The sequence below is a fragment of the Plectropomus leopardus genome, chromosome 17 (assembly GCF_026936395.1).
Source record: "Plectropomus leopardus strain MGB_pleo_1.0 chromosome 17, ASM2693639v1, whole genome shotgun sequence".
Taxonomy (NCBI): domain Eukaryota; kingdom Metazoa; phylum Chordata; class Actinopteri; order Perciformes; family Serranidae; genus Plectropomus; species Plectropomus leopardus.
In genome coordinates this window covers 3,966,868-3,992,848 of record NC_142192.1, presented here as the reverse complement: position 1 = coordinate 3,992,848, position 25,981 = coordinate 3,966,868, and the positions used below count along the sequence as shown (strand labels likewise).

The 25,981-nt window shown below is 39.5% G+C and overlaps 1 protein-coding gene across 4 annotated transcripts; it reads right to left on the bottom strand.

Moving 5' to 3' along the window:
- ldlrap1a (low density lipoprotein receptor adaptor protein 1a) lies at positions 1-24,986 on the bottom strand. Of its 4 annotated transcripts, none has more exons than XM_088089984.1 (10): positions 24,722-24,986; positions 12,109-12,251; positions 9,584-9,696; positions 9,300-9,414; positions 6,123-6,195; positions 5,794-5,889; positions 4,504-4,634; positions 4,255-4,289; positions 3,967-3,998; positions 1-936 (listed from the first exon to the last, which is right to left on the bottom strand). In XM_088089984.1, exons 1-10 carry the CDS (start codon positions 24,804-24,806, stop codon positions 890-892), a joined length of 870 nt encoding a protein of 289 aa, XP_087946110.1. In that variant the 5' UTR covers positions 24,807-24,986; the 3' UTR covers positions 1-889. The 4 variants fall into 4 exon arrangements, with proteins under 4 accessions (XP_087946110.1, XP_087946111.1, XP_042362408.2 ...); XM_088089985.1 differs by having other exon boundaries at positions 4,504-4,631; positions 24,722-24,985; XM_042506474.2 differs by lacking the exon at positions 3,967-3,998 and having other exon boundaries at positions 24,722-24,973.
- Positions 24,987-25,981: the final 995 nt, after the last annotated feature.

Here is a 25,981-nt window from a genome sequence, read left to right as displayed (position 1 = left end):
TTCAATTTCAAATACATGAATATATTTTAATTCTGCATAATGCTGGTATATTATAATGTACATGTAATGGCCACAGTGGAATCTGAGAACGCTGTTACACTGCGGTGAGAAAGAACCGCCTGTAACAACATCTGGAATGAGCCACTGCGGCAAAGAGTTCATATAAATACAACTACATTGATTTTCATATTCAGGACATAAAACAATCTTCAGTTCACATCCAACATGGCAGGAAGCCAAATTTTCACATGAACTTCATCCACTGAAACTTGTATCGTGTGGCTGATTGTCCCGCGTGTTATTAAGGCCTGTTGATACATCCGTCTAAATTTAATCCTGTCATCCATAAAAAAATAATTATAAATCTATAAATTATAGCTAAACACATATACAAAACACTGATTACCGTGCTGAAACTACAGAAATAGAACAAAACGTAAACAAACAAAGGACGAAAAGAACACTGACATGAGTTGACTCAGTGAACATGACGAGTGTGAGGGTGTTTGCGGTGTGATAACAGGACAGATGCAGGGGGGAGGTTATTGCTTTGGTGTGCAGGGGCAGCAGCCCGCGCTGGTTCCACAAACAAGGGAAGAAGTGTCCGTGTGAAGAGTGCAACATCAAGGTGAGGAGGCCAAACATGAGCTCAGAGCTCTACACTTATTCCCTTATGGACTCACTGTAGCCTCATCTTAAATACACACTGATGTCTCGTTAATTCACAGGAAGATGTGAGGACACCCCTCCTCCCCTCGGTTGCCGCCTCTCTCTCTGCTGTGTTGTGGTGGTCAGAAGCCGAAGATATCGTCCCCGAACGGACTGAGACCGTTGGGAGTGTTTCCATTGGTGCTGTCCCAGTCTGGTTCAGTGAGCCAGTCTTGGGGCGTCACCCCAATGTCCAGGACCTGGGGGTTAGTACGCGACACTGCCAGTCTGAGGAGACAGAAGGGGTAAAGATAAGTGGATGAGTAGAAAAAAAAAACCTATTAGACCTGGCATTGTTCTGTTTTCTTCAATTTATCACCAAATCCCATTAATAGACCAAAACCAATGTCAGCCCATCTCTCAGTACTTTACTATTACTTGAAAGCCTGTCTCTGGAACCAGGACCCAAATTGATGTGCTCCTGCTAAAGAAACAAACCTTGAAAAATGGCTCACAGGTAGTGTATGTTTTAGTCAACATTAGCTAGTGGCTTGCTGAAGAATGGACGTCTCAGGCAAATAATTATTAAAAGAATAATAATATGAGACTTTCATTACACTGGTAATACTTGTCTATGAGTTAGTCTTTTTCTACAATTTGTTGAAGATGAGAAAAATGTAGAATATCGAGGAATACTTTAAGACAGCAGAATGAACAAAGTCATGACATCAACATTTAAGACCAGGGGAGGCGACTCCAGTGCAGAGGGGCAAAGTGTCGTTACATTTTGCCTCCTATAGAGGGCCCCAGGGATGACCCGGAAGCTAACATCGCCCCGGTTCCCTTGACAAAAAGCATGCATTGGGTTTAGGATCATTGCAGAAAATTCGCTCTGTGGCAAAGTAACGTGTATGATACTTGTACATTTCGTTTAGCAAGATGATCTTCACAAATGAACACCACTTCAAGTAGTTTTGAAGCCTACACGCAATTGCCAGATGTAAAAAGCTAGTGCTAGGCTAAAACAAACTACACAACGGCTGCATCGCCACCGCTACAAGCCTGTGAAGTCATGTGGCGTAGTGTGGCATGATGATGTTCTGCAGTCTCCTTTAGCCACTTGTTAGCAACCATATTTTTAAAGACTCATAAAAGCGTCAAAGTTTGTGAGAGGGGTATTAACTGACATATTTTGTGTTGTAAAACAAAACGTGAAAGTCTCTTCCACTTGTGTTGACCACAGACCTTTTTTAATGCTCCCAACTAAAAACCCATTAAAAAAACCCACTGACTTTGAGACGAGCGAATGAGAGGTGCTGAAAGTCAAACCAATTTCTGTGTTTTAGGACACATTATTGGGGTTCTCTACCATGATTTTCTGAAACTAATACAACAATAAAAGACAGCTGACGGAGTGTGCAAGGTTTCTGTGTACAGAGATTTTTATCAGATGACGGATTAAAAAATGCATTAAAAATGATCAGAATCGGGTGGCAAAGGCCAGCTGCACAGGCTTCAGGAATAAGCAAGGTAGCTTTCCATGTTCGTTCAGCACAAATATGGCCTCAGTAGGCGCTGATCACTTGCCTGCAGTCATTGATGCATTGATGCAACCATGCCCTGCAGGTGTCAAATAAACTTTCTAAATAAACTGAAAAAAAAACAAAAAAAAAACTGCATGACTGTTTTGAGTTAATAACTAAAGAACTTGATGTGTTATTACTTGTTCCCTTAACCTCTTCTTTTTCACCTCTGGCCTAAATATCACACAGCCAGAGTAGCTGTTGCTCCTTAGCTCCTGCCTCTAAAGTTTGGGTCAAGCAGTGATTTTAAGCCTCCCAGACATGTTTGTGTAACTAAAGGCTCAATCTCTCCTATCTAACATCCCTCCGTTTGGCTGCAAACGGCATTTTTCTCTCTCTGGGATATAATACATGCAAAGTCCATGCGGAGGTCAACAGGATTACTTCAATACATTCTGTTCTGTTGAACCATGGGATACATTGTTTGATCTGTCATTGGACTCAAGTGACTCGCTGCTCCACTTTCACACCAGCAACCACAAACACTGGAACTGTGCAGTAAAGCCCTCGCTGAGCTGTGGAGTCACGTTACTCCCACTGATATAGTCCACTCATTAGAAGACAAACACAGACTATAAAGAAGGTTAAAAAAAAGAGTTATTTTTGGTGAAATGAGATGGGTACGACGATGACATTTTTCACTTTGACTGAAATTCAATACTTTGAATCAGCTTTCTTTTCTGAACCCTGTCTTTCCATCTGGGAATAAATAAAGGACACAGGAAACTATTCCCGGCTATAGACCAGTGATACTCAACTCAACAATCTGTGGGCCAAATCTGGCCCCCGATATGGTGCTGGGTGGCCTTCCAGCCATTTTCTAATTCACAATAAAAATGAAGTGATTCACACTGGGAATTGTTTTGTACTTTTAGTGTACATAAGGTATCAAAGTACATAAAAGAGCATCAAACAGAGTGTGTTTATAAAAAAAAAAGCACAAGTTGAGGAGTCCCTGCAACCCTCAACAGAGGTCCTAGCTAAGCCCCTAATGTCCTAAAATCCTAGAAAAGCCATAAAATCAAAGAACGTTTAAAAATCCTAGAAACATCCTAACATCCTTAAAGCATTGGAACATGCTAGAAACGTCCTAAAATCTGAGAAATGTCTCAAAATCCTAGAAAACTCCTCGAAATGTCCTTAAAATGTGGGAAATGTCCTTAAACCCTAAAGACGTCCTAAAATCCTAGATCTTAGAAGCATCCTGAAATCCTAGAAATGTCCTGATATCCTACAGATGTCCTAAAATCCTAACATTCCAACATCCTAGAAACTTCCAAAACTCCTGGAAGTGTCCTAACATTCTAGGAATTTCCTAAAATCCTGAAAACATCCTAAATTCTGAGAAATGTCTTAAAATCCTAGAAATGTCCTGATGTCCTACCGATATCCTAAAATCCTTGTAACATTCTAAAATCTTAGCAACATCCTGAAATACTAGAAATGTCCTAAGATCCTAGAAATATCCCAACATCCTAGAAACTTCCTAAAATCCTGGAAATGTCCTAAAATCATAGATACCTGTATGGGGCTGCTGTGACTGGCCCCTGGCCTCCTGTCATTTTGCAAAAATGGCCCTCAGGCAAAGCAAATTGAGTATCACTGCTACTGACTAACATTACTGACCTGGGATCAGTGGGATTGGGTTTGGTGGTGATCGATGGAATGGGTTAAAGTTAGGTTAGTGATTAGGTCGACTAAACTAAGTGAGGCTGATAGTGGGACTCCACTTTACCTGGACATGAACCATAGCTATCCAGAGTACAGCTGGAGACACAAACACACAATAGTTTGAGGTAAGTTTATAGCTGAGCTGTTTCACTTCAGATGATCTCTAGTTTTCTGTGCAGTCAGAGCCTGGATGATTTGTATTGCGCAGTACACAGAAATCAGCAGTAAGTGGTGCTGTAAAGCCACAAAGCAGGGTTTGGGGATAGGGTGTTGTTTTTTTTTAACAAGAGGGAGAGAGAATCACTGGGATTAATTTCACTAAATAATAAAGCTATTAAGACAACTCTTTTACCTGGAGAAAGCTTCATCCAAACCATCTTCTATTTCCTGAAAGAAGAAGAAACAACTTGGTTTATATTCACTCATTTTATACAAGGTTTTGAAGCCTTATGATTTGATGTACACTCAAGATTAAAAAACAAACAAACAAACAAACATTTGAAACACAGCAGACCTGAGATCCAAATCTAAAAACAAAGATGAGACTGCCTCACTTGTCTGTAGGTGCGGCACAGAGCCAGAGGAGAGGAGGAGGTCTTACCCAGGCTGGGTTATTGTTGGTCTCAGAGGGCCGGTGGTTATCCAGCTGATCCTCCTCAATGTTCCCATTGGTCTCCACGACCACATTCACACTGTCCTCAAAGTCCAACAGGTTGTCTGTGGCAACATCTTCTTTAAAAGGGGAGCAACACATTAGTTGTTCTTGTTGTTTACAAAGGTAATCTATGTCTCCTTTAAAACAGAGATTCTGCAACATTGCAGCAAAGACGATCTGCCATTATGCAATTTTAGATAGCGTGTGCTCTGGGAGAAAAAGCGTCAAGACAGCAAGACAAAAAAAGCAGCACACTGATGATGTCAGAGGACAGTAATATGTCGACTGCAATGCTGATCCAGGAAATCTGTTACGTTATTTTGAAGTATATTTAACCTGTCAGTCACCAGAGAGGAGCTGGTCAATCACATTTTGGCAAGTGCAAAAATGCATTTTACGGTTGAATTGTCCCTTTATTAGTATTTCAACTAAAAGGTTGGTTAGCTTTAATCTGTAACATATAACTGATGTGAATCAAAATCAAGTCAATTTTGAGGCATATATAAGTTTTCAGTCTGAAGAGAGGAGCTGAAATCACTTTTTGGCAGGTGGATACTGGTTGGATTGTCCCTTTAAGGGTATGTCAACTAGTAAAAAGGACTAGGTAAGCTATAACCTGTCATATAAAACCCTAATCAATGAAATCAAGTCATTTTGAGGCATATATAACCTTTCAGTTTGAAGAGAGGAGCTGAAATCACTTTTTGGCGGGGGTAAAACTGCATGTTACTGGGTGACTTGTCCCTTTAAAAGGTATTTCAACAGGAAGAAAGGACTGAGTGACCCATAATCTGACACATAAAATGGTCATAGATGAAATCAAGTCATTCTGAAGGAGTTAAATACATCCCTGTGCTCTACTTGGTAAAATAGAGTTGTGCTTGAGGCATAGATGGTTGGTATGTAGCTATCAGTTTTGGGTCTGTTTTTTGAATTCTAACTTGTTAAGTTATTTTATTATAATGTAGAGAACCGAGACAGAAATACTGGTACATTTTGTCTTCATTTTTGGTTGTGTGTGACTTATTTGATTGTCTGTAGGTAGTCAATATGAAGTGTGCTTTCAGCACTTTTCCTTCTTGTAATTGTGTCCCTTAAGTCACTGTGGTCATAAAAAATTTATCTGCAACAAACTTCAGGTTGTATTAGAGTCAAATTGCTCAACTTTCATCGCTCGGCTGCACAAGAATTAAAGAACTGGAAAAAAAAAGTATCAAAGCATTTGTGTGTTTTTACCTGTCCCTTTCAGACTCCCCAAACTGTTGGACCTCTCTGAATGGGAACTGCTGCTGGCCTCTCCAGCTGAACCGGACTTCACTCTTTTCCCTTTCTCTAGAGGAGAGATGAAATGTACATCAAGACATTACACAAGCACGCCAAAACATGTAAACTGCAACTTTACAGCTGATATCAACGTCCTTGGAGCATTGAGGCTGATTCAGCACAAACGCAAACTGATAAATCAACTCCTCCATAGACAGTGCTTGTGTGTGTGTGCTTGTGTGTGCATGGGAGACGGAGTGTGTCATTTCCAGAACTTGTAGGGTGGTGAGTGTGACGCCTACCTTCTTTGGCAACTTGCCAGAGTTCAAAAGCTACTGTGAAGGCCTGGGCTACTGTCAAAGCCACTGCCTGAGCCTGTAGGACAGGAGGAAACACACTGTGTTACAGAGCATAGCTGAGCGAGAGTGCAGCGTGTTTAGCAACCAAAGTCACACTCAGTGAAGTTTAGACTGCATAAGAAGAAAAGATCATATGCTACTGAGATAGCAATGCAGAGTGAGGATGTCATCAGTAAGAAAGTTTGTGAACTCTTGGCCTGCAGTCAGCATCACATAAGAAAACAACCCCGATCACTTCAATGCTTGACGTTACTCAAACTGTCTTAATGTCCACACAGTTATACATGAGACAGACAGTCCTCATAAGGCTCCTAGTGGTATTTTAAAGGAAAATGACCAATCAGAACTGAGGAGTCTAACGCAACTGGCAGCCACTGCTCGTGATCTGCAAACTGTCAAACTAGGCAGTGCCGATCTCTAGCCTGACATATAATATATGTGTTAGCAGCAAATCATTAACAACAACAAAGGCATAACATGTCAATCACAATCATTAATCTTCTCTGTTACATGACAGCTGATCTCATCCTCTGCTTGGAGGGTAAGGAGATCCTGAATCTCATTGTTTTCACAGTTTGTGGACATTTACAGCTGCTGTTCTTCCTATGATAACAGCTTCTATTCAAATCTCCCATGGTGGGTTGCACACATGAACATGGCATCACACCCGCGCCCACGTTTTCAAGTTCAGAGGCAATACCACGATGTCCACATTTTCTGCAACTGGATGTTATATACTGAACAGCGAGGCAGCATAAAAGTCTGCCTTGAACAGGCAGAGCACATGCGGCTAGAGACTCCCCAGCTCTAATTGGTTGTTGCTGTTCCTGTGTGGTAAGGGTATTAGAAGCACTATAAGGAGGAGGAACAAGATTTTTTTTTCTCTCTTTTATATACTTCTGTCTGGATGTAGTGACAGTTTTGGTGACAAAAAAAGTTACCAACTGTAGTTAAAGGTACTTTAAGATTTTGGTGAACTCTAATGGCTAATTCATACTTCTGTCACAAAGATGGGACTTTCAAAGACACACCACAAACTTCAGTAGCAAGTTGCTGTTACATCTTATGTGAAATCAACTGCAGTACAATATATGAACTCATAGTCGCACAGCTGCAGAAGTATAAATGAAGCATGAGTAGCTGAGTAAAGATGATTTACCCTGAGATAATTTTATCTAACATAATGCTACTCATTCATTAAAACTGGACCTGTGGTGACTTAGACAGAAGGAAAAGGTAATTTATTCAGAGTGCACACATATTTAATATGCATCAGAACAGCAGAGGACACACAGGTCATCACCACGAGTATTAAGGAAGTAGGGTATTATTATGTTATCCTGAGAGAGAAGGAGAGGAGTGTGGAGGCAAGTAAGATGAGAGGAAAAGTGCCCTTCTGTGTTTCAGTGCACAGGAAGATGACAGACGGTTTGGGGAGCGAGACTTCTTGGGTTTCCTCTGAAGAATGTACCAAGAGAGAGGAGAGCTGCCTTTTCACAGAGGCAATGAAGAAAAGCACAGTTGCAGGATAAATGATGTCTACTCCAAAAAAAGTGCTTCTGCCCACTCACCTTAGACCGAAAAGCAATTGGATGAGTAAAAAGCACTTGGGACATGCTGGGTGTTGGAGGCTTTTTTAATGAACCAAGAGGTCACCAACTCCGGTAAGTGAAACTAAAGCTAGATGAGATCAGTCTGCCAACCATGAAGAGAGGTTTACACCCCCTCAGAAACAGGTACACTTAAAGGGATAGTTTGGGATTTTTGAAGTGGGGCTGTGTGAGATACTTTGGGCTAGATGATATGGCTTTAAAATATTAATGCAATATTTTAAGGCATATTGCAGTACAAGATTATATATATATATATATATACATATATATATCGCAATATCTTTAACTAATGCTAACTACTAAAATAAAATAAAAAATACTGAATGGACTGCAGTTAAAATTAAGTTAGATAAAGTAGCTACTGCCATAAAAATTAAGTTGAATACACTACGTTATAATAATATTAATAAAAAAAATACAGTTAAAAGGAAATCAATCAAGTACTTTTATAATGAAATTAAAATAATGAAAAAAAAACTGTTATAATTAAATAAATCACAGCGGGATGCATAGTGCTTTTATTTTGAAGGACCTGGCTCGTTGATGTTTTTGCCGTGGACTTGAAGCTTCCAGTTAACAGTTGGATAGCAGCGTTACGCCAGCGACACACTGGACGAAAAACCCTGCTTTGTGTGTGTGTGTCTGTGTGTGTGACTGTGAGAGGCAGAGAGCCGTAAAGGAGAGCAGGAGAACCAAAATGCTGGTGGCTCATAAAAACTACGTAACGATTTACACTCAATGTCCTTCATAGTCATTTTACACATCGCACGTGAAACAAGCCGCGATACATCACGATAATTAATATATAACCCACCCCAATGCATAGTAAGTGTATCACATACAGCAGCTGGCAGTTGGTGTGATCCTGGTTTGCAGAAACAGATGAGATGTGCACCCCACAGCTCAGCATTACCATGCTGTATAGAGAAGCTGATATCAAAACATTAAGTCACTTTAAAAAACAGCTACCTAAAAAATACAATATCAGTCTAAGTGGATGCTGTATTGAGAGCGTTTTCAACGTGGAGTTTAGTTTCAGTCAGATCGCATAACAGTCGCTAACAGCAGTCTCTGACCCAAAAATGTAGTGCCAAAGAAAAAGGCTGTACAACAGCAAGGTAAAGTGAAAGTACTTGAAATCTAGCAACCACTTAGTCTGATATTGATTTTTAGGTGGCTAAAATACGTTTTGATATCGACCCCTTTCTGTAAACCAGGAGCATGCTGACCACCAGCTACTGTATGTAATACACTGACTATACATTAGTATCTTATAGCCAGAACATAATCATCTCTTAACAATTTCAAACCTTCTATAGTATATTGTAACCTGCAGTCTAGTTATGCTGCACACATGCACACATGAACACTCGCATGTACGCATACTCACTCACAAAAAAATCTCATACTATCCTTTTAACTCTAAATGCTAGAAATTCAAACTGATGCTGAGTAAGACGAAAATCACTTAAAACATGAAACACTGATTCTGAGTCAAACAACTCACCACTTTCCTCTTGGAGCAGAGGTAGGCGTGGCACTCCAGGGTCCCGTTGAGGGTGTTTTGAGCAATATAAGCAAACACTTTATCATGCAGTTTGTCCACTGTGCAGTAGGATATTCTGCAGGTGACACATAAGAGGACCAAGAAGTCAAGGAGAGTTCACAGGGAAAGCAACGTGCCAGATCAACCACATGACAGTGCTGAACTTGCAAGTTACAACTTCAGGAGTTCAACAACACCGTTAAGTGGACATGTATCTGAAAAAGCTGTGCTGTGTGTTCACATACCTGTATATGGAGACATTCTCCAGGAGTTTATCAGTCAAGCTGTCGTACAGGACGATTCCCTGCGGGGAAACCTTGAGAGCAACCTTCTGAGGCTTCTTTCCACTGGCTTTAGCCTGGTACAGAAACAGTTATTAATCAGCATGTTAGTGTGTTCAAATATGAGCTGAGATACAGTACATACAAGGGCTTGAAAACCATCAGATGCATAATTTACAAAGAGAACTCAATGTGGAAATGAGGTTTAAGAAATGCAACTATAGCCCTATTCGCATGGGACTAGTATTATCTGGGGCCCTTATGTAACTTAGAAATTACCCCCCTACACCTGTGTTTCATGTGGCACGTTCACACGTGATAAGCAATGTCTGTATTTTACTCGAATGTACTGACAACTCAGTATATTTACATGCAGTTTAGTCAAGCTAAAGTCATAGCTCGATTAGGCCATTTAATTAATGACTGCTGTCCTTGTCCCAGTATATAAGCACTGGGGAGAATCCATTTATTGACGAAGGTATGTCCAACTCCGCCACAGCAGGTGGAGGTATGCCCTCTTTCAGCTTGTTGCAATAAACCTATATTATTTATACAGTCTGTGATATCACAGTCATAACTGTTTATTCACAACAACTTCGGGGTAGAAAACCATGGCATCATATACATATAATCAAATAGCGCTGAGGAAACTCTGCCCTCATTGGCTAGTGTTAAACCACCTTAAAAAAATAACAGTATCTGTTTAATTTTATGTTATATGTAGAATATTTTCATCACTTTACATTGCTGTAAGACAGCCCTTACCGACAGGGATTTGAAGCCATTCTATCAAAAACATTAGACTCCGCTGAGAAAAACACTTATTTAACTCCACAAAACGACAGAGCTGCTGCTCTACCGCTGCCTCTATCAGCTGTTGTTAAAGGTAAAGAGGAGACAAGATTCAAATGTAGTCAACACTTAAGATGAACACAAACTTTTTTTTTGTTGGCTAATATATGTTTTGCTGCAGCCCTTTCCACAGCAGTACATTGCAGGTGTTGTGGGACATTACTTCATTATCAGAGGCGGGGGTGGCTGAGCGTCACTTTTTTAATTGAAATAAATATAAACACTACTATTTAAAGTTGTATGTCCTCACCAAAGCCAAAATTAAAAACACAAGTCCCTCCTCTGTGCTTACATTTTTTTTAATGCCTTACCTGTTTTGCACCCCCCCATAAATAACAAACAGTCCCTATCCTTAACCACCGAGGGATGCCTGTGCAGTGACTAGGAGCTCAACTGAAGTGTGCACAACAAGGAGGAAAAAAAAAAAAAAAAAAAGACCAAAAAAACCCAAACATACAACCCCAAATCGCCAGCAAATCAAAGAGATGTCGATTCACATGGGATTAATATCATCCCATGACCAAAATATGGTAGGTCATTTGCCCTGGAATTTTCACTATACAAATTATGGACATGGCTTTATTCTCATGGGATTAAAATCACAGACGTTATCTATCATATTTAGAATTTAAAATCGCACGCACATAACACCTGCTCTTAAAAACAAAATGGATGCTAATGTGTTTCCTCTTTGTTGTAAGTGTAAATCTGAGATTGGTAATTATATTTACTGTTTCTGGCTGTGTGTGAAGCTGCAAAGATATTGGTTGGGTGTTGTGAATTAACTATCTACTAATTTTAGTGTTCCAACAGAGTTGGACCCCATGTGCCTCCTTCTTGGTCTCCCAGATGGACATATAAATATCAAAACACAAGAAACTATTCAAGCTATTGAGTTTTACAGCGAGGAAGAATATTTTGCTTTTTTGGATCAAGGATGCTGGCAATGAAGTCATTTTACAGTCTTATGATGACTACATCACATGTATGCCTCACACACTTACAGGGATTTCCTCAGCCTGGATAGCTTGTCTCTGAACTTTTATTGTGGCAAAACATCCCACCTGTAACTTTGCTATTTGTTTACATTTTGGCAGGGGCAAGGGGGTTTGGGGATGGTCACAATGCTCACTATTCTCATGTTTTTTATGTATCCTACTTTCATTTTTAATCTTGTCATGGTTGAGTTGATTTGTGTTATGTGTTTATATGGACAAAAAAGTAATAAATATATTATTTAAAAAAAAAAATTAAATAAAAAAAATCACAGACGTCCTCTGCAATTACCGGGATCCTCATGTAATAATAGTCCTGTGTGAATAGGGCTAAAGACAATGCACAGGGCTGACTGTTAAGAGATAAAAGGCCATGTGTCGCAAACTGTGGTAAAAACACCTACTGAAACATATGTACTGCATTGACTGTCGACATGTCCAAAGAATGCTCCTAAAACGTAAATAAGACAGACATATCCCACATGTCTTCATTGGAAAATGCTGAATTCGTAAAACAGCATTTAATATTTAAACATAATATGCTGTTTATATGACAGTTACAAATTCAGAATATTGTCATATTTGGAATAATAGGGGAATATTGGTTACATGTAGCGGTAGCCACAGTTACACTGCTCTCACCGTGGCCACGATCCTCTTCACTGCAGCCGCAGACAGCTCCTCCCCTTTGGGCTGGTCCACCAATGTCAAGCCGAGGTGACGGAGGTTAAAGGTCATGCCCTCTACGATGGTCTCCCGTGTGTCGGTCCAGTTCTCTGGAAGCTCTACAGAGAAAAACACATTTTAAAGGAAAAGTGAGTCAATAAATTGATCAACAGGAAACTGAATCTGTAACGGCGCTCTCGTTGTACCCGTGCATCCAGTAAAAAACATCAAATATTTGGTTGGTACAGCTTCACAGATACTAGGGCTTGCCTGCCTTCCCCTTCCACTTCATGTTCCAAAATAAATAACATTAGTCGTGAGAACATCCAAAGAGCTGGAGAAAAACACAAATCAGAGAAAATGTAAACAGCCTGTTGAGCTTAAAGTTGAGACATTTCATCTGCTCGCTCCCTGAGAGGCAAAACAGGGTATCTAGGTCAGAGGTACTGTCGATGTAAAAGTAAATATTTCAGCTCCAAAACAACTTATAGGGCTTGACAATAAAAAGGAAAGAGTCATGAGCATGTATGCATGGACTCTGACATACTGTGATAAGAGGAAAGTGTGGTTTCCTCTCTGAACAAAACAGATCAACCCTAAACTAGGCCACAGATGTCCCAAAAAACTGCATCACTGTCTCAACTTTTGTGTTCAAAGAACTGAAAAGCACACCGATGTATAAAAGAATGAGGAGTGTGAAAAGTGTAACTGCAGGAAGGAACAGCTGCTATCTCCATGTGGTTTCTTATCAGTCTGTGTGTGTGTGTATGTGTGTGTGTGTGTGTGTGTGTGTGTGTGTGTGTGGCAGCGGCCGGCCCTGACCCTCTTGCCGTGTTTACAGAGATTTCCTCAGAGAAAGAAAGGAGGGGAGAGAGGTTAGGCGAGGCAAGAGCGCAAAAACAGCCCCATTACCTAGAAATTCATCCTCCTAGCATTCACCTCCTCTGGGATGTGGTGCATACCACACACTCGTGCAGACACATGTTCACACACACACACACACACACACACACACACACACACACACACACACACACACACACACACACACACACACACGTGCAGACAGACTGTAAATCAAGGGGGACTGCAGCTGCAAGTCTTTTAAGGGCCAGAACTCATTCTGTGAAACATGACAATCATTTTCATTCAAGATACTTTTAACATTCCAAACAATATGGAACGACCTTTACAGGACCATGTGAAAACCCTCCATTAAAAAGATCTGAACCATAAAACTGTGCTGTGAATAATTTTAGGATGCCACAGATTCATGTTGGCCATGATGGATAAATTCAAGCTTTACACTTGTGCGCTGTACTGTGAAAGCCTTGAGGGACAAGTACATCAAAAAGACTTCGATAACAGCCATGCTAGTTCTGTAGCAATTAAGATGTTTTACCTAAAACCACAAATATAAACCTTATAATGGTGTTAACAACATTAGAGAAGCAACAATTAATCCATTAGTCATCAAGTATTATATTAATCGCCAACTAATCTGATGACTGATTAATTGGTTTGAGTGATTAAATAAAAAAGTCAAATTTTCAAAATCCAGCTTCTTTATGTCAACATTTTTTGTTCATTTTCCTCCTCTCTGACAGTAAACTGAATATCTTTGAGTTGTGGAGAAAATAAGACATTTCAGAGTGTCCGCTTGGGTTTTGAGAATCACTGAATTTAAACCATTTTCTGACATTTTATAGACCAAACATCTTTAGTACCATGCCACTAACATGACCAAAGTAATTAAAATTATCTTAAAGCTGGGGTAGGCCGTTTTATTTTGGCATCAACGGGCAAAAATCCTATAATTAACTTCAATTCAGGTGGACTGGATGAAAACTAGACTACACCTCCTCTTTGATCTGTCTTCTAGCTCTAGAAAATCAAGGCCATGATAGGAGACTTTGGCCAATCACAGGTCCTTTTAGACCAAGGGTGTTCCTATTGGCTTTTCCAAAAATCTATGTTTGTGCAAGTCATGTACCCAGGAAGTGCTCCAGGCTCTGATGCAAATTTTACATAGTGGCCAAAGGCGGAATTATACTGTCTGGGTCCGTCACGTGATGCCCACTGCCCCAGAAAGACTTCGCCCCACTGACTTACACTTGGAAAAAGACATCTGTAAATCAGTGGCTATTTTTTTGTGAGTGTCAAAACTCCCGTGAAATGACTCTTTTCACATCTAGATTTAAGCCATTCTGTTCAATAACATTTGGAAACTCTAAAAGATGTGCAAGATTAAAATTTTTAGACTGCTACTGTTTACCGAAGCGCTAAACCGGAAGTCAGACGCCTGATGCCGGAAATTACCTGCTTGGGCACCCTTGGCCACCGCATGTCTCTAGTGTGCACGCCTCATAGGTCCATAGAGTCAAGTGTTTTACACTCCAAAAAAGAGCTTTATTCGCTTCATGCATCAAGGAGCAGCTCTCATAGGAATGTACAAGGTCCTGCCTCCATGGCTGTATCCAGACTTTCTTAATACATCCATGGTGCAGGTCTCTTGAGTGAAAGCCTGATTCAGTGGTGGAGAATCCTGCAGAGGAAGTTTCTATTTCAACTTTGGCAACAACTGCCTACACAGCAAAGCAGCCTAAAAAAGAACAACAGACTTATAAAAAAAAAGATTCTTAAAGAGAGTCTGACAATAAACAAAAAAAAAAGATAACACATCTCAGAATTGTGTTTAAAAAATGGAGAGAAAATGGCTCACAGCTGCAGCTTCAAGTTAATGTACTAACAGTTAGTGAGAACCTCGAATCACAGTTTGTCCTCTGAGTCACAACAGACTGGAGGTCTGGCTCCAGAGCTGCATCAGTGCACCTCCCGGCAAGGGCGCTCACAGCGGTGGAGAGTGAGGCAGAGGGACAGTGGGACGGCTAGCTAACAAATTTTGGCTCATCTACGGTCTGATAAACTAAGAGAGAGAGCGGGGCACGGAGAGGCTGAGCGAAAGCGCTGCAGGGAACTCTGTAGTGAAATGAGTTAAAATAAATCAATGTATGGGAAACACTGGGTCACTGTATGAAGCATGTAAATATGATTGTCTGGTGGGAGGGGCTTAGGACAGAGAGAGGAGAGCTGCAGGAAGAGGGTGTATCCTCAATTAGGATACTTCTTCCACTTTTTTCTGTACCTACCACAGCTTTAAGATGCCATGAGTTTACACTCTTCAAGATAAAAAAATTCAAGCCTATCACATTCAATGTGTTTTTCTGCACTCTTTTTGAGAAAGCCCTGAGGGATAGACCCAAGGAGAAATAATTCAAAAAACACTCAATGGATCAATCACACTTACACCTACAGTATCTTACAAAAAACGTTTTCTACTGGTGAACTTCCAAAAGAACACTTCACAGTGCCAGCCCTGGGACCACCTTGAAAGACATAAAGTTACAAATTGATAAGGAGAGTGCTGGAAGCAGGACTGTCTGTGAGAATCTGTGGTGATGTTTCTGGCTGCCCACTTGCAGACGTTATTGCTGTAAGTGGTGATTTGACACAGCACTTGTTACTGTGAAACAGTTTGATGGAAAACATTTCCTGCCAACACTGCAAACTGGCACAAACAAGACTCCATCCAAAACAAAAAAGTATTTAATGCCATTGCCTCTGAAACAGCAACAAACATCATGGACCAGCAAAACTTTCCATTAACCCTTTTAAACCTGAGCAAATCAGCTGTTTTTCTTCCTTCTCAATAACAACGAGGAATGCAATGAGCGTTGTGATAAAAAATGACACAAAAATTGGCAAAATAAGTTCAAATGTACAAGAAAATTACCTTGAATCCTTATTTCCCTATGAATTAGCAAATAACAGAAATTAAAAACAAAAAGAAACAAGGAAATGACCAGAAAAAGTGCTATAAATAATATATATATATATATATATATATATATATTTATTTTGTAATATAGTTTGAACATAGAATTAAAATAATCATCAACACCTTTTTTCCTTTTTTTTTAAATTTTCTTTTTAATATTTCTCTGTCTCTCTCTCTCCTTATATCAGACATTAATTTTCAGGTTGTTTTCTTGTCACCTTTTACCAATTTTCTCGCAATTTGCCTTTTCCCATGTTTTTGAAGAGGAGTAAACATTTTTGCTCAGGTTGCCCAAGATTTGAATACTTTTCTTTAAAAGATTTTTTTGGGGAATTTTTTGATAGGACAGAAAACATGAAAGGGGGAGAGAGAGGGGATGACATAGGCCGAGGGTGGAATCGAGTCTACGGCCGCTGTGGCAAGGACATAGCCTTTGTACATGGGGCTCCCGCTCTACCAGCTGAGCTACTGGGCACCCCAGAGGTTTAAATACTTGTGAGAGGCGTCTAAATGCAGTACAAGAAAAACTGATGTCCATTCAGGTTTCAAAAGATTAAACCAAAACAACTTTATTCTTTTAACAGCTCTTGACCCAAGCAGGTCTCACTGCAGGTTTTACAGACTGCTCAGTAAAATCCTCTAACACTGTTCTGACCAAACTGTGGTCAGGTCCAAACCATCATAATGGAGAAGAACATCACTAAATGGTCAAAATGCCAGAGGAAACGGCAGCAGCAGCGCAGGTACTGTACCAGGCACCGCTCAGCCACAAAGGTCAGCAACAGCGACACCTGATAAGAAACAGCTGTGTGCACGTGTGACCAAGTAAACCAGCTGACCCTGCTGTAAATATGAGTCAACCTCACCATCTGTTGGTTTTAGGAGATTATTTACTGGGTGGTAAAAAAGAGGTTTCTGATGGCAGGGTAAGGGAAAGAGTCTTGGATGACAGAGAAGGGGAAAAGAAAGATACAACAATACCCCAGTCCCCAGCTCCGTAGTCATCGATCAAATCCAACACTAATGGATGAGTATCCATTTCATCTATCAAAGTGAAGAAAAAGCCTTTGTGGCGGACTGGGACAACAAACGTGCTGATCCAAAAGGGTCCAACTGACAGGCAATTCACGTCTTGGCTGATTTGTGTGCCTACACCAAACACTGAATCACTGTGGAAACCACCGACTGCGGCCCTACAACTTAGGAGCACTCCAGGAAACACAGCCAAATAACCTTTAAAAAGAAAAATCACAACTTCTGCCACCATTTAACTTTACTTAAAACCCAATGAACTACACCCCAGGGTTTCCCACACATTCATTTATTTGTAGCGGCCTACCACGATCAAAACATCTGCCACCACAAAGATTTTCTATTTTTGGAGCTGAACCGTTTATTGGGGGTAGGCTTGGGTAATATCACGGTATCACGGCATACCAGAGTGTTCAATACCGTCATAAATACAGGTGCTCCTCTTTCCATGTAATTCATTGTATGTAGTGCACAGCATGCACCACCAGAACTCAGTCTCCAATCTCTACTGGTGGAACAGGAAGCTGAGCTAAAAGACACAGTGACACCTAGTGGTGAAGGGAGAAGTTAAAGGACTGTAACAAGCCGGCGGCCAGCAGGCAGAGAGACCATGGGAAATAATGGCAGGTTTTTGGCAAAATAAGAATTTATTTTGACCAAACTGGAGCTGGTGATCGTTGGAACAGTGGACTTATTAATTATATTACCAGCAAGAGTAACCAAGATGGTTTGGGTGCTTTTAAGTTTGAATTCAGTGTATTACCACAGCACATTTATACTGTCATATACGTATACCTCAGTGTAATTTCAGGAAGGTAAAAAGGAACTAAATATTTGGCAAGCCTAATTAGGAGCACTGTTGGAATATACGTACCATATGGTTATTAACTGCCCCATGCTCTCGGAGCACAGAGCGTACTCTAAGCACAGATGGAGCAGCAGATCATCAAGCAAATTTAAAGTGAAACTTTCTGTGTCTAAAAGTTTGAATTCACTTGCAGAAGCTGCTCCTCTCCACCACTGATCTGACCAGATCGACAGATCAGTTATCTGCCCCGTGCGTCAGTGCTCGCTGAAAAAAAAAAAAAAAAGAGGCTAAAAAGGTTCATACACTATTTAAAAGAAAAAAAGAAAAATGCCATCGTCAGCTACTGCAACACATAGATTTGATTTAATTCTGTGTGAGACACTGCACCCACAAAGCTCCAAAATCAGCTTTCAAGGAGTCCAAATTCATCTGAGTTGATGTGCAGGTTTCTAGTCATGAAGAAAATATTAAGTGATAAGGTGTTGGTCTGGAAGTCTTAACAAACATTTCAGAGGCATTTACCCTCAAGTTCGCTCATCAGGCTGTTGAGTTTATGTGCCAAATAAACACAGCATTATTCAAAAAAAGACTTACTTCCATAACTGTTTAGTTCAAAAACATTTCACCATTTTGTCATTTGACTCTAGAGCAAGTCTTTAAATGGGGGAAACTACTGTCAGTTCAGTAAATTAGTTATTCACAGAAGTTGGTTCAACAGCATTCCCATGGCTACTAGAAGTCACAGATTTTGTGTTGTCTACTAACAAATTCAATTTAACTTAAAGACTTCCTCCAATGCCAAGTTAGTTCAACTTTAGCTTTTTGTTTTCTTGCCAGAACTAACAAAAAGCTGTCTATAAAAGGTAATTAAATCTGTCATTCTGTCAACCAATAAAGCCATAAAACCAGAGTTCTAAACCATTTTCAGTTTCCCTCATGGGAGCTGCAGAGCCAGAGTGTGTTTGTGTGTTTGTGTAGTTGCGAGAGGATTCACTCAACATGCAGAAGCCTACAGGCCTCCATGAATCTCAACAGCACAAGGATTCACTCAGCTGATTTATCCTCGTCATAATAAAGACATCAAACACATCCTGCATTGAGCTCTCTGCTGTACATGCAGCAAGTTAAAGTGGAGGAGTAGCTTTCTTTGCAGGCAGCCTAGCAACATATCTTCTCAAATCTGTAATCGGTGTGAAAGCAAACCTAGAGGCCTTTCTGTATCTGAGCAAGATTCCCACACATTTTTAAAAATGCATTTTTAAAATTTTGATTCCCATGCCTTTTATTTATTATTATAAGTACTTTAAATTGGGTACTACTGGTATGTCACAGCATGTGGGAAAGGGTTAGCTTAGCTGCTTTTCTGGACAAATCATGATACCTGCTCATACCCAGTGATTCTATCAAATATGTACATATATTTGATTAAATCTAACTTAAGTGCACCAGCAAACTGTTGGTGTTTTTCCTCCTTACTTTTAAATTGTAAGCGTGTCCCTTTCTATCATTCTGTTTCCCCTCTTTAAATTCTGAGGTTTTTGTGGTGCAGCACAGGCGGAGCTCTCCATGAGGTTTTTTTTCCACAGCAGCAGTTTGTGACTTGTGAGGTGGATAATTGATCTGTTGATCTGTTCAGAGCTGATTGACAGCAGCAGCCACGGCAAGTGAATGCAAACTTTTAGACGCTGCAGAATTTTTTTTTGTTTTACTTTCAATATGCCTGAAGTTCTGTACCCAGAGTATGCTCTGCGCTCTAAGAGTGCAGTGCCATGAATAACTGGAGGGTATATATATTTCAACAGCACCTCACATGAACAGTCCAGCTCCAAGAACAGAAAATCTATTTGTGAATGCAAATGTTTTAATCGTGGCGGGTTCAACACAACTAAATGAATGTATTGGAAACTCCGTAACCTGTTAAACTGTGATCTTGAGTGTCAAAGTCTAAAATCTCAGAGCCTTGTTTACTTGCTACACAGCAGCTTTTGGCTTTTTCTGTGTCTCTCCTTATGTGACAGTGGAGGAGCGAGGGGTGGATCTGATTGAGAAGCCACGGACACTATCGGCAGACAGCCTGCCACTCACAGCAGCTTCCCCTTAATTATGCCTTGCTTTAAGCCTTAAAAAATGTCAAAGGGTGATTTTTATAAAACTCACCCCTGTACTGTTGTCATGAGGTAGATAATTAGCTATGGAGATATAACTTTTATTTTAGCCAGCTGTAAACATGTTTATTTCTGCTGTACAGTTAGTTATTTTATCATGGGGGTCTACGGAGACTGACTATGTTGTGGAGCCAGCCTCTAGTGGCTGTTGGAGGAAGTACAGTTTTGGACCTTCATTTTTCAGCCTCAGAGGTTGCTGCTTGGTCAGATCCCACCTAATACATCTGTGGCTGAAAAAAAGTATATTAACCCCATATGGCTCATTTTTGCCAGAAGGGTCTGGGATGGTCAGCAGACATAATGCAGGTCAAGTTAAAAGTCAACTGGTTTTTCACAGCCATCAAAAAGAAAATCTTGCCGGCAGAGTGTCTGATTGAACCTATTTTTTCTGATCTCTAATGTCATCACAAGGCAGCGAGGAGGACAGGGAGATTTGACAGTAATAGCAGAGACCAACAGATGTAGGAATATCCTCCTCCGTAACCAGACTCCCCACCAAAGTAAAAGAATTTACTTGAGAGCAAATGCCACACTTCAGTGAAAAAACATCTACATAAATGGGTACAAATATTCTAATCCTGCCAAACTGACTATGTGTGTTGGCATAAAATGCATACTTCCATTTGTGAGGATCCCTTGAGAAAGTTTCTTTGCTGCAGACAAGCACCCTCTGGCTGGTCCTCGACACTGGCAGTGTGCCGCTGTGGGTCGTCTAGGGCGACCAAACCAGGGCAGTAAGAGAAGACAAGTGGATAAGGAGCGGGGAGGCTTTTGCCATTTAAAAATGGGGCCGTCTCCATATGGCTGAACAGGGTTCTTCTCAATGCAAACTCACTCACAGTATGCAGATAGGTGCAGCTGACTAGAGGCCCATTAATGACTATACATCTGTGTGAAATGCTGGTCCACAGGTGCTGTAGCCCTGCTGGTGTCTGTTCTGTCAGTATGTTCTCCTGATATCTCATGTGGAAGTTATTCCCTATAAAAGATAAAAAGTAGGCTGATCCCAACTTCGCCCCATGGGCCAAAGTAAGACTTCATGGGCAATGTGGGTCAGCGCTGGTCAGGAATGTGTGCCCTGCAGTCTAGAGACGACCCGGTAATCTATACTACAATACACTACTTCTATAACAAGTGGGTCACTAGCTGCACTTACAGGAAGATTTTAATTCCACTAATAATCAGCGTAATAGCCCAATTAACCCTTTGAAACCTGAGCAAATTGGCTTCATTTCTTTCCAAAACATGAGAAGAACGCAGTAAGTAACTAAAGAAGGAATGACCCAAAAATTAGCAAAATTAAAAAAAAAAAAAAAAAAAGTTAGAAGTACCACAAAATCACCTGAAAATTTGCATAAAAGAACCCCACCAAACATTAAGGAAAGAGAAGAGAAAGATTTTTTTTTTCCAAATTTACTAATTTCTTGCAATTTGTGGGATATTTCTTGCGAAGCTGCTCATTGACATTTTCCCATATTTTTTTTAAAGATATCAAACCAATTGCTACGTGTTTGAAGATTTAAAAACTTGTAAAGGAATCTGAACGCAGCTCAAGAAAAGTGATGTCTACCCTGGTTTCAAAGGGTTAAAGTAAAAACGTCTCATGTGAACACATGAGCCACAATAAACTTGCTCATTCTCAGAGAAACTTTACATAAATGTATTTTTGAAAAGGGGTGCAAATTTGACATTTAAATTGCAAGTAATTATGAGATTCAGTGGTGCTTCATAACAAAAGTGAGGCTGTATAGGTGCACATAGGCTGTGCATGTTGGAACTTTACGTTTTGATAGTTTACAGTGCAGTATTTAACTCTTTGAGACCTGAGCAAATTGTCTTGATTTCTTTAAAAAGCAAGAGAAGAAGGAACTAAGCAAGGAAAGAAGAAATTTTAGATTACCTAAAAATTTAACAAGAAATAAGAAAAAAGTATCACAAAATTACTTCAAAATAAGTTAAAAAATAAAAAAAAATGAAAAGAACTTTAAAATAAAGAAAGAAAGAAATTACCTTGAAAAAGATCTTAAAAATGATAAGAATTCTGTATTATAACTTTAAAAATGGAATTATGATAATTATAAATGTAGTTTTTCCCTAGCCTTTTTCTTTTTTCCCCAGGCATTTTAAAAAATAAATAAAAATACTTGTGTAACATTTCTTAGCAAGTTGCTCATTGATTTTTTTCCCATATTTTTGAAAGACATCAATTAGCTCAAGGTTCAGTGGTTTAAATACTTATGAAGTCATCTGAAAGCAACACAAGAAAAGTAGCGTCAATCCGGGTTCCAAAGGGTTGAACTGAACATGTTATGAAACGTTATCAATTTTATTTACCGGTCGTGTGCTGTAAATGCATTCCAGGGAATTGTCAATTAGATTTAGAAAAAAAATAAAGGTTGGCCCAGGAAACCGCAGGCCCTGAAAGCTGTGCAGCAGTAAATCCATTAACATCTGACCCTCATCCATTAACACAGAAATGTGCTGGCAAGATATCTGTCTGCATAAAAGAGTTTCTAAAATTCCTGAGCCACTGCCATTTTTCCAGGTGAGCTCTAAGGTTACATATAGTACTGGTGGATATCTGAGTAATCCCCCCTGTATTTTCTAATGATCACATATGCTTTATAATGCGCTCTCTGGTGGAATTTAAAATAGACCACCTTGAACTCAAGCCAACAGGAGCCTTGCACTGACTGACTCGCAGCATTCCTAACTTGTCCTCTTGGTTACAGGCGGGGGAGCTTTGAGGCTGTCTAAGCCACCCAGTCATTCGCCCCCCACAACTTTACAGCCAGGATCAAGTGAGATTTAGCTCACAAAGTGGCCCTCGAGTCTTACAATGGGCACCAGAGTGCCTCAGAAGAGTTTCATGTTAATGTTGCAGTGTGGGCAAGCTCCTGAGCTGCTGAAGGGCTCTTGAGCAAGACACAAAAATCACAAGTTCTTACTGACCCTGACCTCTGCTCTGCACTTCCTCTGGGAGCGTGGATGGAAAGAGGAGGGTGTTCTGGGAATACAAGGCACTTATCTTAAAGGCCACGTTAAAGTCAGATTTCCATGTCTTGTTTAATGTAAAGCAGGTATAGGTGCCATACAAATACTGTAAAAGTATCAAAATGCTAAATCCACAGAGGAATGCACACAGCTTGAATTCAGAAACTGTGGCTTAATATGAGCCATCAGAATTTCTGTGAGTTTGTGATGTCACAACCAGGGCTGTTTCTAGGATGTGAGGACATCAGGAGCTTATCCCAGATGTCAGTAGAGGTCCAGGGAAATCCTTCACTGGGATTTTTTTTTTTTTTTTTTTTTTGATGTACAAGCTTCATTTTGATACTTTTTATGCATTTTAGGCACCTACTTTACCCTTAAAGCACTTTTCTACTTTCTAGTTTAATTATGAATTGTGATAACAAAATTATTGGTACTTGTTACTAATTGGTATTGAGTAGAGAATACTTATTTACAATCATTAAAAATTTATTCACTAGAGTTGGAAAAAATAGTTAAATGTATGTATTTATGTTAAGAGTGGTGGAATGTAACTTAGTGCTTTTATTCAAGAACGAGTACAAACGGAATGATTATTAGATCCTGGGCTGTAAAAAAAAAAATCTTAGGTCTATACTTTTTTTTAAAAAAACCAAATAAATAAATAAATATATATATATATATATATATATACATATATATATATAGAGAGAGAGAGAGAGAGAGAGAGAGAGATTGCACACATAAAACTGCATAAAAATTAAGGTAGGCACAACATAAGAAATTTGTCAGCAGAGGTCAAGAAGCCAGACTCCCCCTTAACTTGAGAACAACAAACAATAAGACACACCAAAAAAAATGGAAGAAGAAAAGAAGAAAAGAACAAGCCTATATATTTAGATCTGGGGCTCTTTATAAAACATTCTGGGCTAAAGCCTTGACATCCAGGCCTAAAGACACTGCTGGTCCCATCTATAGGCTACTATAAAAAAGTAATAAATTGTCCCTTTGTATTTCCTGTTGGGATGTTTTGCAGCGTGGTCTATGTGAAAAATTGAGCCTTTAAGAAATGGGGTATGTACAGCTAAATTCAGCCTGACAATATGATAAAAAAAAATAAAGTGTTTTTGTTTAGTAGAAACCCAAAAGACGTATCAACCTGAAAATGGGCAGAATATGGGACCTTTAAAATACTGGATTAAAGTTGCCTATAGGCCTTGTGAATGAAAACATGATATTTTTTCTGTGTCATTTTCGGTTTGTGCTGTGGTCTGCACTATTCTGCCTTTAAAATAACATTTATTTCCGGAAAATTCCTGACTCAGGATAAACCGCATCATAAACAAACACATACTCAACCTCTATCGGTAAAAGTGGTAACACATTTTGCACACAACGGAAACAAACAACAGAAAAAAACTTTTTTTACGTATCATTTTTGTAGCGCACTTCAGTCCCTCTGTCGAACAAAAATAAGACGTAACGTTACTTACGCAGGTTAAAAAGATGTCAAACTTTGCTTTTTAACTTTGCTGCGACAGTCAAACATCAGCCACACAGCCTGCTACGTTTCGCTTTTCAAACAAAAAGCTAAACTTTGGTAAAGTTATCTTACAAATGTACCGTTTAATATCCGTCCTTGTGACAATTTAAGAAAAATGGACACAAAAGTCAACTTCGGCAAACAGGAAAATGAAGCTAAACGTTAGAAACATTCTTTCTACGTGTTTTTCTTCCTAAGTTAACATGTCTTACTTCGGTGTCTGCCGGCGGTCCAGGACTGTTTGGCCATGCTCGGGCTCCTGATGATAGCTCTCCCGGCCGACTTGAGTGCATCCATGTTGGGGTAGTTTAACCGCAAAGAGTCGGTGAAGTTTGCTGCTGAGTCCTCCAGGAGAAATGTTGTTGACCGGACTGCTGATGGGGAGGATGGACTTGTGGTGCCTTCCAGGACTGTCAGAAATACCGATATTTACGAGCTCAGCGCACGTGAGCGAGCCCACCGGAGAAGAAATGCTGCGTTTGAGTTAAATGGGACATTAGAGACTGTTTAGGTGGTACGAGTAGGCTCCAAGCTTGGGAAACAGTTTAACAACTTTTTTTGACATTTTTTAAAGTGTGCTGTTATTCCATTACACTTGAATGCAACAAAGTTGTTGAGATGTGATATTTAGGTAGTGGCACACACGAAAGCTCTAGCACTAACAGAGGTGGAGGAAGTATTTTGTTCCTTAACCTAAATAAAAATACTAATTCCTCACTGTGAAAATACTCTGTTAATAGTAAAATCCTGAATTAAAAATATTACTTAAGTAAACGTAAGTTAGTATAATCAGTACAATGCACATAAAGTCTGAAAAGTAAAAGTATCCAATTCAGAAAAAAACATGCAAAACTATATAAAAGGAAAGAAATCAAAATATTTGTCAGTGTATCGACTCAGAAAACTCTCAAACAAACCCTCAAAACTATATAAAAAAGGGAATTGGAAGTGTATATCAAAATAGTTGCCAAAGTACCCAATTTGGAAAATTAAAAAAAGAAAAATCCAAAACATACAAACCCAAAAGCTCAAAACTATTCACAAAAGAAAATGACTCAAATGTTTATTAAAATAGCTGCCAATTAATTTTCTGTCAGTTTGGCAAATTGATTAATCAACTAAATATTTCAGCTGTACTTGTATAAGCTGCTGGGTAGTTTAATTTTTAACAGAAAATATTTTGTAAACTCTTCTTATGTCTCTGTTAAATGCAAAAATCTTTATTTGAAAATGTAAGTAGTAACTGAAGCCGTCAGATAATAAAGTAAAACGTATATTATTTACCTCTGAAATGTAGTGAATTAAAGTATAAAGTGGGATGAAAAGAAAACACTCAAGTAAAGTACAAGTACCTGGAATTTTACTTAAGTATAGTACTTGAGTAAATGTACTTCGTTAAATTCCACCACTGATGACTAAGGGACTGTTCTATATTTGGCCCTTTAATATCTGAAAGAGCAAAGTTGAGGACA

What these genes read in the sequence shown, in the direction of transcription:
- ldlrap1a (XM_042506474.2), bottom strand. Translation starts at nt 24,806, where the DNA reads ATGGATGCACTCAAGTCGGCCGGGAGAGCTATCATCAGGAGCCCGAGC. An exon ending in CTGGCAAGTTGCCAAAGAAG is followed by an intron (nt 5,890 to 6,122) that starts GTAGGCGTCACA and finishes TCTCTCCTCTAG; the next exon opens with AGAAAGGGAAAAGAGTGAAG. An exon ending in GGGGAGTCTGAAAGGGACAG is followed by an intron (nt 4,635 to 5,793) that starts GTAAAAACACAC and finishes CCCCTTTTAAAG; the next exon opens with AAGATGTTGCCACAGACAAC.